This window comes from Cnephaeus nilssonii (assembly GCF_951640355.1).
Source record: "Cnephaeus nilssonii genome assembly, chromosome: 12".
Taxonomy (NCBI): Eukaryota; Metazoa; Chordata; class Mammalia; order Chiroptera; family Vespertilionidae; genus Cnephaeus; species Cnephaeus nilssonii.
In genome coordinates, this window is record NC_137083.1 from 56,866,457 (window position 1) to 56,879,426 (window position 12,970).

Consider the following 12,970-nt stretch of genomic DNA (forward strand, 5'->3'; position numbering starts at 1 on the left):
TAAAATACACGGGCTCTGAAGCCAAGCTGCTGAGGTTCAAATCACAGTCCTGGCACTTGCTGGGGAGGATGTGAAACCTCTTTGTGCATCAGTTTCCTTATTTATTAACTGGAAATAATAGTATCTACCACACAGAGCTTGAGTACAGATTAAATGCATTAATACATAAAATGTGCTTTTAAAAGCACAAAATGCAGAGTAAGCAATCAATAAATAATAACAATTATTTATTTAACATTATGTACCAGGCACTATTAGCAAGTGCTTTTACAAATATTATATGGAAAAATAAACAAAAAGTACTTTAGATTTAAATGTTAAGTATGTTAAACATGTTAAAGTGAAGGTCACTATAATTACCTATAAAGAATCTGCAGTGAGACAGTTATAGTGAGTCTCTTGTCCTTTACTATGCTTTCACTTTTAATATATTTTCATTGTATGACTCCCTGAAAACACTACTGTAGAGAATCTTACTGTGAAAAAGAACTTCAGAGATCATTTGATTATTTCAAACCCTTAGTTTACAAAAGATAAAAATACCAAAACTGTTTTTGAGACATAAGACATGCAGGCACGTACCAGGGAAAGGGGCATAGGTGTCCAGCTGCTTAACGCCTTCTTCCAGTAAACTAAGCGCAAGCTCCAACATGGGTGACTCATTTAGAAGATGATACATCAGGCTAAATCCTGGGGGCTTATAGGCTATGATTTCTTCTCCTAAAAGAACACAGTCCAAGAGATGGTGAATTAGTATTTTTCTCACACTCCTGAATGTGAGAAATGTATGAGACATAAATTAAATGGCATTTAAACAGATCAAGGCCAAGTTTCAATTTACAGACAATGATACAAACAGTATATAGTAGTAAATCCCCAAAATGCTGATCTGCACAAAGCAATTAGTCACCTATTACATTAACTCACTAAAGAATCTGTAAGGCAATGTTCTTTGTCTTCCATTCCGTAAAATTTTACTTTAATGGAAATAATATGTATGACATAAAATGTATAAATTATAAATAGTTTTATAAATAGCTGACATCTTGTTTGAAAGTGATGGAATGAATTACCTTGTATTTCCACAAATTGGTCTACAAAATCTTCAAGTTGCGGCTCATAATCTCTGAGCAATTTGTAAAACACCTCCAAAACAACTTCAGCAACTTCCCACTATAGAAAGATACAAATGTTTGAAATGAGTGAAGTCCATGGCTACTTTATTAATTTATACAAAGCAATATAGGAATCCCAATTCATTTTGCTTTATTTTGCTAAATGATAATGAACTGGCTAATTTTTCAAGGTAAAACATTTGTAGAAGCATTATTCTTAAAAAAATATTTCTACACCAGGTATTTGGGCTTCATTAGAAGATCTAAAGCACTTAATATCTAGTCACAGTCCATTTATAATTAACATCCAATTTGGACACATATTCTCTAAGAACCTCATCGGGAAAAGATCTGAGAAATCATCTCCTCTAATCACCCTTATTTCCCGGGTGAAGTGAGTGAATGGTTTCCACAAGACCATAAAGCTTGGCAGCAAACATGTGGGAGATCAAGCCCTGAACTTCTAATCCCAGACCAGTGTTCTATCCTGTGGCTCTCGCCAAAGATGTTAACAAGACATAATCACTGCTAGGCTTGCCCCACAAGAACCCATCATCACTTCTTGGTTAAAAATAATTTTTAAAACTATGTAACAGGAAAAATACAATGGTACAGACGGTAAAATTAAAACTTTATTTTAGCCGAAACCGGTTTGGCTCAGTGGATAGAGCGTCGGTCTGTGGACTGAAGGGTCCCAGGTTCGATTCCGGTCAAGGGCATGAACATTGGTTGCGGGCACATCCCCGGTGGGGGGTGTGCAGGAGGCAGCTGGTCGATGTTTCTCTCTCATCGATGTTTCTAGCTCTCTATCCCTTCTCCCTTCCTCTCTGTTAAAAATCAGTAAAATATTTTTTTTAAAAAAAACTTTATTTTAAAAATTAACTGCATAGAATTTTTAAAATGCTGAATTTGGTAATTATACACAGATTTGTTTTATAAATTATTATTTTTAAATCATTATTTTCACTGCACATACTTTTATCAAGGCTGAGTTTGGGAATTGGGACTATATCATGATTTCTTTTAACTACTATTTTAAAGTTATTCACTTTTCTATATTTCCAAAAATTTTAAGATCATTTATTTAAATAAAAAAGGTTTATCACCACATAATAATGGATTTCAGGACTGATAATATACACATTGCCTCTTACACTCTACACATTTATCAAGCTATCTCAATCCATAGTGCTGTTTTTGTGAAAAGCCAGTGTTCTAAAATATAGTGCTGAAGTTAAACCTGAAGAAGACATTCAAGTGAAATCGATTCACAAAACTGAAGGAAAATTTCTTGGGATAAATATGTTGGGGAGGAACTGAAATTAATGATGGCTAGGGAAAGCAGCAGCACTTGAAATGTAGACATGCATGGGCGAAGAGTAGTAACACCCGGTAAGAGTGTGGATGACTGAAGCTCTGAACACTTAGGTCATAATGACCTTTTTAAGAAAAGAAAAGTAAGATATTCAAAACAAATGCCCAAGAAATATCAGAACATTTTGTTAAAGAGATTACAATTATCAGCATCCATTATCCATCAAAATAACTTTTATTAATGAATCATGATTACTATTATTCTTTTATCCATTAAGGGAATATATGTTACCAAGGTAATTCTAGAGCCTAAATAAAATGTATACCCCTCTTGATGTTTATTTTTGCTACATGAGAAGCAAAAAATTATAAAGCAATTGACAACAACAAAAAACTTCAGTTACCTGGGACTTAATTAGAAACAAACTATATTTAGTGATAAGGCAATGACTAAACTATGCTAGATACAAGTAATAATTATGCAGTCATTAAAAAGACTGTTTTCAATTATTATTAATACATGAAAAAGTCCTCTTATTATGGTTTAGTGGCCAAAAATAATAAAACTAATGTAACTAATTATCTCAACTTAAGTACATCTGCATAGGATAAAGACGAAGTAGTTATCTTTCCTTTGGCAACAGGATTACAAATGATATAATGTCTTATATTTTTCCGAACTGTCCCAAATTAAATCTTATAAACATTAATACAAAAACAAAAAACAAAAAAATAACAATAGGTTCAAAAACAGCCAACTATAAAAATAAGGTAGAAATGTACCTACAAGATACATCTAAGGGTATTCTGTGAGGCAATAAACAGTATTATAAACTAAAGTGAATTACTATGCTTGAGCTTAGCCAAAAGGCCAAGAAGCGATAAACTAAAGTGAATTATGTCAGAACCTGGAAAGGTCTCTTACATAGCTTAGCGGGTTATGCCTGGATCTGGAAGCAGAGTCCTAGGTTCAAGTCCTGGTCCTGGACCTTAGGCAAGTTCCTTAACCTTGCTAAGCCTCCATCTGTAAAATGGGAATATTAGTAGTACCTGCCTCACACTAAAATTGGAGTTACATAAGATGATAAAAACGATAAACTCAGTTGTGATTGTGCTGCAACCAGAGCTAATGTGCATAAATATCAATGCTCCCTCAGCTTCTATCCATGGCAGACACTTAAATGGATCATAGTACACTTTTCCACTAACCCAAAAGTGCTACTAGTCAAAATAAATTGGTGCAAGTTTAAACTTATTTCAATCCCTAACCTCAATCATTCCTATAAAAAATAGTGTTTTCAACTGACAAAGGTGTAACATTTTTGGTTTCATTTTGGTCAAAGTTTGTTCAATTAAGGATATTAATGACTGTGAATTCATATCAATTAAATTACTGATCACTAAAAGTCAGTGCTTTGGTTTTAATGCCCAAAATTATTTTTAATGCATATACACTAGTCACACCATAGACATTGCAGTATTAAGACTGTGAAGCTTACTAACTTGCAAAAGCTAAAATGAATTTGTAGTACTTATACCTTTAATAGAAAAAGCAGCAATAAATGAATAAGGAAAAAAAGTTCTCTGAACATAACCTTTTCAGCTGCTCTCCGGTAAGCTCTTGTGCGGAATCGGAGAAACACAGAATCTCTAAGGAACTGCAAATAAGGATCAAAGCCAGGGGGCCGAAGTCCGGCACCCAAATTAGAAGGAAATGAGCTCTCCACCAGAGTACTAATAAGCTGGCAAAAGGCCCGCGTCAACGGGTATTCTTCACACCGGGATTCTATTTCATTTAGTTCAACCTTCCAAAGAAAAATAAAGAAAAATTGGTAACATAAAAATATCAGCTATAAGGTGCCAAGCACTTTGCAGACATTAACTCATTAATATTGTTGAAATATCACACCAAAAGACACAAAACAGATTATTACCATTATTCATTTAAAGAAACACAAAAGTATTATATATTTAATCTTAGCCAAAAGCCCAGGAAGCGATACAAAGTATTATATGAATCTAGATCAATCAGATGGAAGGATTTTAAATTCACACATATTGTTTCCAACTTTGAAGTAAAAGTAAAAATCTTAAGTGTTTCTCTTTAAGAAAGAGAGAGGGAGCATAGAGAGAGAAGAAAAGAAACAAAGACCCACTTCAGGTTGATTCAAGCAACCTAATTAAATTGAGTTCAAATCAAACTTTCAGTCTGGATGGCTGCCATGTAACATCCTTTTCCAATGCTGAAACCTAAAGTACTTAAGTTCTTTTTATTAAAAGTTTCAACACTGACCAGCAAACCCTTCAAATGAAAATACATTAAATTGGAAAATTATAGAAATGTAATAGTGTAAGAATAATTCTTAGTCTTTCTATCATGTGAATGTATAAATATAGCATTCAAACTAAAAGGAAAACTTTACCTCTATACCAACAGCTTGCCTCTGGCTTGGAACCCTTACGGTCTGCAGTATCTTAAAATAATAAAAATGAGAAGTTAGGAGCATTCCTCATTCACCAATGAAAAGTAGTGGCTTTGCGATGTAATAGTCATATCCCCACCCACCACATCCACATATCTGACAATGTCAGTCAGAACTGACAACTGAGGAGTCTCCATGGACTTTCATTAGCAATTGTGTCGTGGTCGGACAGAACTTCCAATTATCTGGGCTTCAGAAAACTGGTAATTTCTAAGTGCACACAAGATGTGTTTTCTGCAAATTTCCTCTCAGATATTCTAGGAATGAATTTTAAAAGGATTTATGGGATGAAATCTCACCAGTGTTCTAGAAAACTAAGTACACTTGTTCAGAATAGGTTTCTCATGTGGGCAGTTTTGAGTTAAGATGTTCTGTCCTGACCTTGCTAGAGGCAAACATAGTGTATAGTATAAGTAATTATATTTCATGTCAAGCTACTTAACTCTCTTGCAAGTTGAGAATACACTATTAGGTGGAGGCCTTTTAAAAAAGTCTTTCTCTAAGAACAGAACTGTCTCATTAACATATTGAGGACACATGTTAGAACTTAATTAGAATATTTTTTTGCTTCCAAACAGTTGCTTCTACGAATAATGTGTTAGATTTACAGGCCCCCTTATGTTGTATTACTTCTAAGACAAACACAAAGTCCATCCAACCATTTTCCTAGAAATACCTCTGTATAGTCCATCCTTATTTTCTTTTACCACATATAGAATAACTATACCTTGACAGAAAAATTCCAATATGGCTTACATCTAAAGAAAAGAAAAATAGGCACTCCCCACATTTAATGAGTTTAGATGACTTCTGAAAGCTTATATCATCCTGGTCTCAAAGACAGGGTTGAGGAATTCTGTCCATTCATTAATCTCTTACACTGAAAAACTAAGTCTTAAGAGAAGAACCAGTCTCCAGTAACCTAGTAAAGTTGTCAGAGATCCAAGAGGAAAACCAAGCCTATTAGTTTCTAATGCTCAGGACAGAAATGGTAACTTTCTACTTGAGAAGTTCATGGTATAAGTTTCAAATTGGATGCTCTTGCTTCTATAATATTATCAAGCCTCACTTAGCAAACTATACTAATGTAAGTAAATACAGAGCTCGTAACACTACCTGAGTGTATTCCAACGACTGCCAGAGGAAAGCAGCAATCTCAGGCGATTTGCCAAAAGCAGCCAGTGTCCTCAGTAGTTCAGCTTTCAGAACTGGGGGAATACTGCATTGCAGGAGTCCCAGAATCACCACAACGGGGGTCCACTGAGGATGTTCACAGAGTGCCAGACGCGCATTTTCACTCTGAGCATTGGACACAAAAAGAACAAGAGACTTTACATTTTCAAAAGCTAAGAAAAATGACCAGCAATCATGCAAATGTCTAGCATCTGCATCATGAGCTTAAGACGTCCTAAAATAAAGGTAAGCCAGTGGTTTAAGCTTGAAGTCTACCAATGGATCAAGTCACTAGCTCAGTCAGTATAAAGAATGGAAGAGAAACAGCCTCTGTAGAATTACTTTGACAGCCCTAAGCATGGAAGATAATACATGCAGAGATAAATGGTCTGCCAGGTCACGTAAATCTTACTGAGGCGCTCAAAATCCTTTCTGAAACAATGTAATATATTCCACTTGTAATACAACATAAAAGTGGATATACTCTTGACATTTACTAACATATATGGTATCGAATATCACTCCATTTTAACTCAATAAGAAATACTTTTTTTTTTAAATCCTCACCCAGGGATATGTTTTTATTGATTTCAGAAAGACGAAAGTCGAGGGAAGGGAGAGAGAGAGAGACAGAGAAAGGGTGTGGGGGAGAAAACACTGATATGAGAAAAGAACATCAATAGGTTGCCTCCCACACACACCCCAACCTGGGCCGGGGATGAAACCCGAAACCTAGGTATATGCCCTGACCAGGAACCGAACTCCCAACCTTTTTGGTGTATGGGACAATACTCCAATCAACAGAGCCCCTGGCCAGGGATAACGTTATGTTTGATGTTTAATAATGTTATGCATTATTGGGGGGGAAAAAGAGAAAAACTATTCCTATTCTTCAGTCAGAATGTCAAACTGAGCAACTTCTCTTTACTCTAGTGAATCACAGAAACAACTAGAAGAGACTTCTGAGCAGAGATATTATATAATGAAAATAATGTATTTTTACAAAGACTAATTTGGTAGTGGTGGGTAAGATGGCTTGGTGTAAGAAAAGTAATTCAGTAAATACCTTTTCTTTTTAATTAAAAATATTCTTTTTTTAACGTTTTTAAAATATATTTTTATTTCAGAGAAGAAGGGAGAAGGAGAGAGGGAAAGAAACATCAATGATGACAGAGAATCACTGATGGCTGCCTCCTGCATGCCCCCTACTGGGGATCAAACCTGCAACCCAGGCATGCACCATGACCAGTGACTGGGAATCGAACTGTGACCTACTGGTTCATTGGTTGACACTCAACCACTGAGCAACACCGGCTGGGCTAAAAATATTCTTTATGGGGCAAAAAGGGGGATGGGGACATCTGTAATAGTGTCAACAATAAATTAATTATGGGACAACACTCCATAATTTTAAAAACATTCTTTATGTATACACACATGCACACCTATGCAGGGAAATTCTCTAGAAGGATGAGCACCCAACAACTGATTTTTATTTGTCCTTATGAATATTTTCTTTCAGGTTTAGGCTGTGATTTTCTTACAAGCTTATGGCAATAAGCAGGGCTACCATAACTATACCTTCTAAAGAACTTAAGAACAAAATTCTATAGGAGGCTTCCCATAAAGATGGCAGAGTAGGTTAACGCGGTGCTCACCTCCTCCAACAACCATATCAAAATTACAACTAAATTACAGAACAACCATCCTTGAGAAACACCTGAAGACCAGCTGAAGAGAACTCTTATAACTAAGGATATAAAGAAGGCAAATCAAGACTGGGTTATAAAATGAAATAAGAAACAAAACTAAATAAAACAAAACATAATTCTATATATATGCTAAATTTATCACTAATAAATTTAGTGATATACAAGCTTAATACACAAAAATATGGGGGCTCCTTAAAATGCCACAGTACTAGAAAGCAATAAAATTATACTCTCATGCTGTGGATGGGTTACTTACCCAAGTAATGATGGTAGACGTGAGCTGTAAAAAAGCAATCAGTCCATCCTGCTCCTTCTGGGTGATGCCACGCGAAGGAAGGTGGCGGTAGTGGACACTGTCTGCACTAGGAAGATCCTTCCGGAGGTGTTCATGGTAAAGCATTAAGGAGTGAAAAAAATGTTCCCAGGAAACAGGACTGCCCCCTGTTCCCTGAATATTTTCAACTGTAAAGAAAGACAACACAGAATTTTCTTTCAAAAATGTCTAAGCATTTGCTTGGAAATGGAGGAAGAAAACAAATTTAATAAACGTGGCCTTTGTCCTAGATAAGTAGTGTGTTGAAAATGGGTTAGGCCCGACTAGCGTGGCTCATTGCTTGAGCGTCGACCTATGAACCAGGAGGTCACAGGTTCAATTCCCGTTCAGGGCACATGCCCAGGTTGCGGGCTCAGTAACCAGTAGGGGGCGTGCAAGAAGCAGCCAATGATTCTCATCATTGATGTTTCTCTCTCTCTCTCTTTCCCTCTTCCTCCCTCTCTGAAATCAATAAAAAAAATATTTTTTTAAATGGGTAAAAATCCACCTGTGAGCTAGAACTCTGGATTAATCTGTCCTCAGGTCTAGGAATGGGTGGCGCCCATGTAAATGCAAAGATTAATTACTCTGGATGTTAGTTATCTACTTCATATCTAGGAGAGCTCCTCTGTGTTGTCATGTAACTATACAGGGCTACTTCTTTCACCAAAAATTCCCAAATGTTGAGTTTAAATTCTCAGAGAGAGAGATAACAGTCTAGATTTGTAATGACACTGCTCATTACATACCATGCACTGGGAGCAAAAGCAATAGCATATAAGTCAAGCAAGCCAGGCAGATCACACTTCCAAACATGGCTCCCCAAGTACTAGCACTTGTGACTTTGGGTAAATTACTTCTCTAAACCTCAATTTCACATATAAAATGAAAGTAATAACTACCTAATAAAGCAGATGTTTAATAAATATTTCTTTCTCTTCCCTTTTGCCATGTTTTTGGCTTAACCAGACTCAAGTCTGAAAATTAAATGAGGAAATTGGGAGAGGGTCGAAAGAAAAACCATTAAGCACAGAAATTTAGAAGGCATGCACTCATTCAAGACATCAAAATTAAGTGGCAGGGAGATATAGTTTGCTTTGAGCACCAGATGTGTTCTTTAAAATGGTTATATATTAATTTTTTATTTCTTAAACTGAACTGTATTTTATAAAGCAAATGGTAAAATTCCCCAACCTGTGAGAACATAATCAAGGCATCACTATGCATAAAGCCACTGTGTTACTTTCCGTTATTATAAAAATAACTTATACACCTGGTAGAACCTATCACAAATAAACAATATTCTTTAATAGAAAGGGGAATACTGAACTCAAGAATGTTACAACAAATTTAAACATCTGGATTGTTCTTACCATGACTACTACCATTGACTTTGAGCAGGCTAAAACAGTAGTGGGCACACTGGGGCCCATTGGCCAATCCCTGGAGCATTTTCAGATAAGGAATATAAATAGTTGGAGGCAACAGGTCACCCATTTGCCTAACAAACTTTGACAAGACAACCTGAAATAGGTAGAAACCATTAGTTTACATAAAGCATATCTTAAATTTAAGGCAACAGGGACTAGCTAATAAAGACTACATATTAACTAAAACTAATTAAGTGCTCTGATTTAACCCCCCCAAAGCCAAAATAATCTGGTATTCTACTTGTGAAAATTTGTTTTTTTAAGCTTGTCATTAACAATTTAAATATCTCAATGTCTCAGAACATCAGACTATTCACATTCTAAATATGCAAAGCAACTGAAGAAACTTTACCCATCTAAAATTAACCAGCAAATTCAAAGATATACCTAGAAATCAGTTACTAAATTCCAATCAAATTTAGTATAAAGAAATGTAACCTGAAAGAATTTTTATGGTAGCATAAGCATATTTTGTTTTGTGTTCCAGCCAATACCTACACTCCTGCAAGTTTACTTACTAGCTTTTTCTTACTTATTCTTTAAATCTACTATCAATAGCTAAAAATATTATTCAGAATCATTAGTTGGAACTCAGAACTGAAAATGTAGAGATCTCTGGAAATTATTGTTAAATCTGTTAGGTGTAACAATGGTTTTGTAATTATGTAGAAAAACAGGCTTATTTTTAAGAGCTATTAACCAATGAGAAGTGAAATGTCATACCTATAATTTACTTTAAAATAATCCAGCGCAATAAAAGTAGTAAAAATAACACTAATAAGTAAACCAAACATGGCAAAATGTTAGTAACTATTAAATTAAGATGCTGGGTGTTATTTATAATTAATCTCTCTTCCATGTTCGAGAATTTTCATAATAAAGTTTTTTTTAATAAATCCTTCTCTAAAACATTTCTAAAGGGGAGAAAAATGAAACAATAAATGTAAGAAATCAGTAAAAAGAAGTGGTATCTGATGTTAGACTCTAGCATAAATGGAAATTAAACACATGAAAGCTTTTAGAACAGGAAATCCCAGAGACAGATGTGGCAATCTGTCTTATTTGCTACAGCATATCATACTTTAGTTAATGTAGGATAAAAAAATGAGCTTTTCCTACACTATCTACTTACTCATATGCCCTTTGTCATCAATTATAACTTCTAAGCTTCTTCCTTTAGTACTTGTACCTCTTCTATCTTCCCGAACTTGTTAAGAATGATGTGTATTGATTAGTGTCATGCCTATGGAGGACAGACTAATACTAATAAAATTCAAGTAAGTTACACATAAAGAGACTAGGTACCTTTCCCATCTCTAATGATTTGACACATACCTAGTATGTTCTAAAAGCCTGACTACATAAAACTCCAAAATAATGAGAACTTAAATTTAAGAGTTTCAAATTTCCTTTAAAAGGAAAAGGTGTAAATTTCTAAAGATTACATTGGTAGCCATTTGTGTTAACAGCAATAACATCAGGAAAAAACATTTTTCATGTTTTCAAGACTCCCAATTATCATCCCAGAGTAGAAAAAGGAAGAGCTCACCTGGCGTTGAGGGGGTCGCTGATGAGCCACCCCAAGGTAAGAACCTAGGATGGTGGTAGTCTGCAGAGGCTCTGAGGGACACCAATATTCCAAAGCAAGCTCCAAATTAAAAGGGTTCTTTCTATATAGCTCACCAATCTGCAAAGAGTAAAGATGACTATGGAAAAATGCCTATAACTCAAAAATTACTTTTAAATAAAAATTTACATTTTTAATGAATTCACTTAAGAAATTAGAATTAAATTTTCCAAAGTTAAAGAAAAAATAATGGAAGAAGGGAGATGACAATCCACCCAATAAAATGGCTTACCAAGAGCATTAAATGTTCCAGATCCCTTCTAAGTGAAATGGGGGGTTCATTACCCATTTGCATACTCATATGAATCATTCGAGCGTCTTCATCTGCCCGATTCCTCAACTGCTTCACCTAATAAATGTATTACATATGGTTTAAGATGTAAATTTATTATACAGGTGAACAATACTGAAAGCAAGAAATCAGGCATTTGAAAGTGATTACATAAAAAAAACGGTTTAAATATCAATCCCACTTTAATGACATGAAGAAAATATAAAAGACATTTTATTGTAAATAAATCCATAATTTGTAGTATCTTAAAATTTCAATGTATTTTCCACTACAGAAAAGTTGAGTCTAACTACACTGTTTCTCAATGGAGACATTACTGACATTTTGGGCGCGACATTTCTTCACTCATCCTGAACAATGAAGGATGGTTTAGATCCCTGGACTATCTACTAACTACCAAAAATACTGCAATAGTTAATGTAACAAACAAAACTGGTCCCACGCATTTCCCAAACACACTCTGAAGGACACAGCCCTGGTTGAGAACTATTCCCTTACAACATTTGTGTGTACTAAATGCCAACTGAAATAAGAAACTCTTTCTTCCTTAAAAAAAAAAATATAGCTAGATAAATCCAAAATTATAATTGGAGATTCCAACAATCCTCTCTCAATAGTCAATAGAACAAGTACACAGAAAATCAGTATGGATATGAAAGACTTGAACAACACTATCAACCCACTGATCAAAGACATCTCAAGGAAAAATAGAAAATATATTAAATAGAACAAAAAAGAAAATACAACGTATCAAAGTTTGTGACACAGCTAAAGCAGTAACTTGATAAATATATAATATTAAATGCTTATATTAGAAAAAAAGAAAGGTTTCAAATCAATAATCTTAGCCTCTACCTTAAGAAAAATGAGGTTATATTAAACCCAAAGCAATTATTATTATATAGTAATATAATAAAGAGCAAAATTAAAAGCAGTGAAATAAAGTATTAAAAAATCAATGAAGCCAAATCAATAAAATGGATAAACCTCTAGCTAGGTTAAATAAGAAACAAAAGGAGAAGACACAAATTAGCAATATTAAGGTTGAAAGAGAAAATATCACTATAGATCCTATACACATGAAAAATGTAATACAAGAATATTAGGGAAAACTTCATACCAATCAATTTGAATGGACAAATTCACTGACAGACACAAACCACCAAAGCTCATTTAAGAAGAAATAGACAACCTAAATAGTCCCATGTCTATTTTTAAAAATTATAGTATCCCAGAATTATGAATAAATTCATTATTTATTCTTCCCAAGCCATTTATGATTCTGTTTAATCATATTACTCTCATCCTTCATTTCCAGATACCATTATTATTCTATAACCAAAGTCCCAGCTGTACTACTAATTAGGGAAAACTTTAAGCCTTAACCTTTCTAAGGTTTCATTTCTGCAAATGTAAAATGAAAGGATTAACAGGCTTCTTTCTATTCCAAATTCTGTGATTTTATCAAGTCCTTCAAGATTGATGAAGGGTCAAGCTACCTGTTAAGTATT

The 12,970-nt window shown here is 34.5% G+C and overlaps 1 protein-coding gene across 1 annotated transcript in view; it reads right to left on the reverse strand.

Annotated features, from left to right (window-relative positions):
* NUP205 (nucleoporin 205) overlaps positions 1–12,970 on the reverse strand; it is an 84,294-nt gene that overhangs the window by 48,947 nt on the left and 22,377 nt on the right. The window contains exons 9-17 of the mRNA XM_079786431.1: positions 11,400–11,516; positions 11,090–11,227; positions 9,484–9,634; positions 8,054–8,259; positions 6,029–6,211; positions 4,853–4,903; positions 4,025–4,234; positions 1,074–1,173; positions 583–720 (exon numbers count right to left, since the gene is read on the reverse strand). Coding sequence (XP_079642557.1) covers positions 583–720; positions 1,074–1,173; positions 4,025–4,234; positions 4,853–4,903; positions 6,029–6,211; positions 8,054–8,259; positions 9,484–9,634; positions 11,090–11,227; positions 11,400–11,516 — 1,294 coding nt within the window. The remainder of the gene's footprint in view (positions 1–582; positions 721–1,073; positions 1,174–4,024; positions 4,235–4,852; positions 4,904–6,028; positions 6,212–8,053; positions 8,260–9,483; positions 9,635–11,089; positions 11,228–11,399; positions 11,517–12,970) is intronic.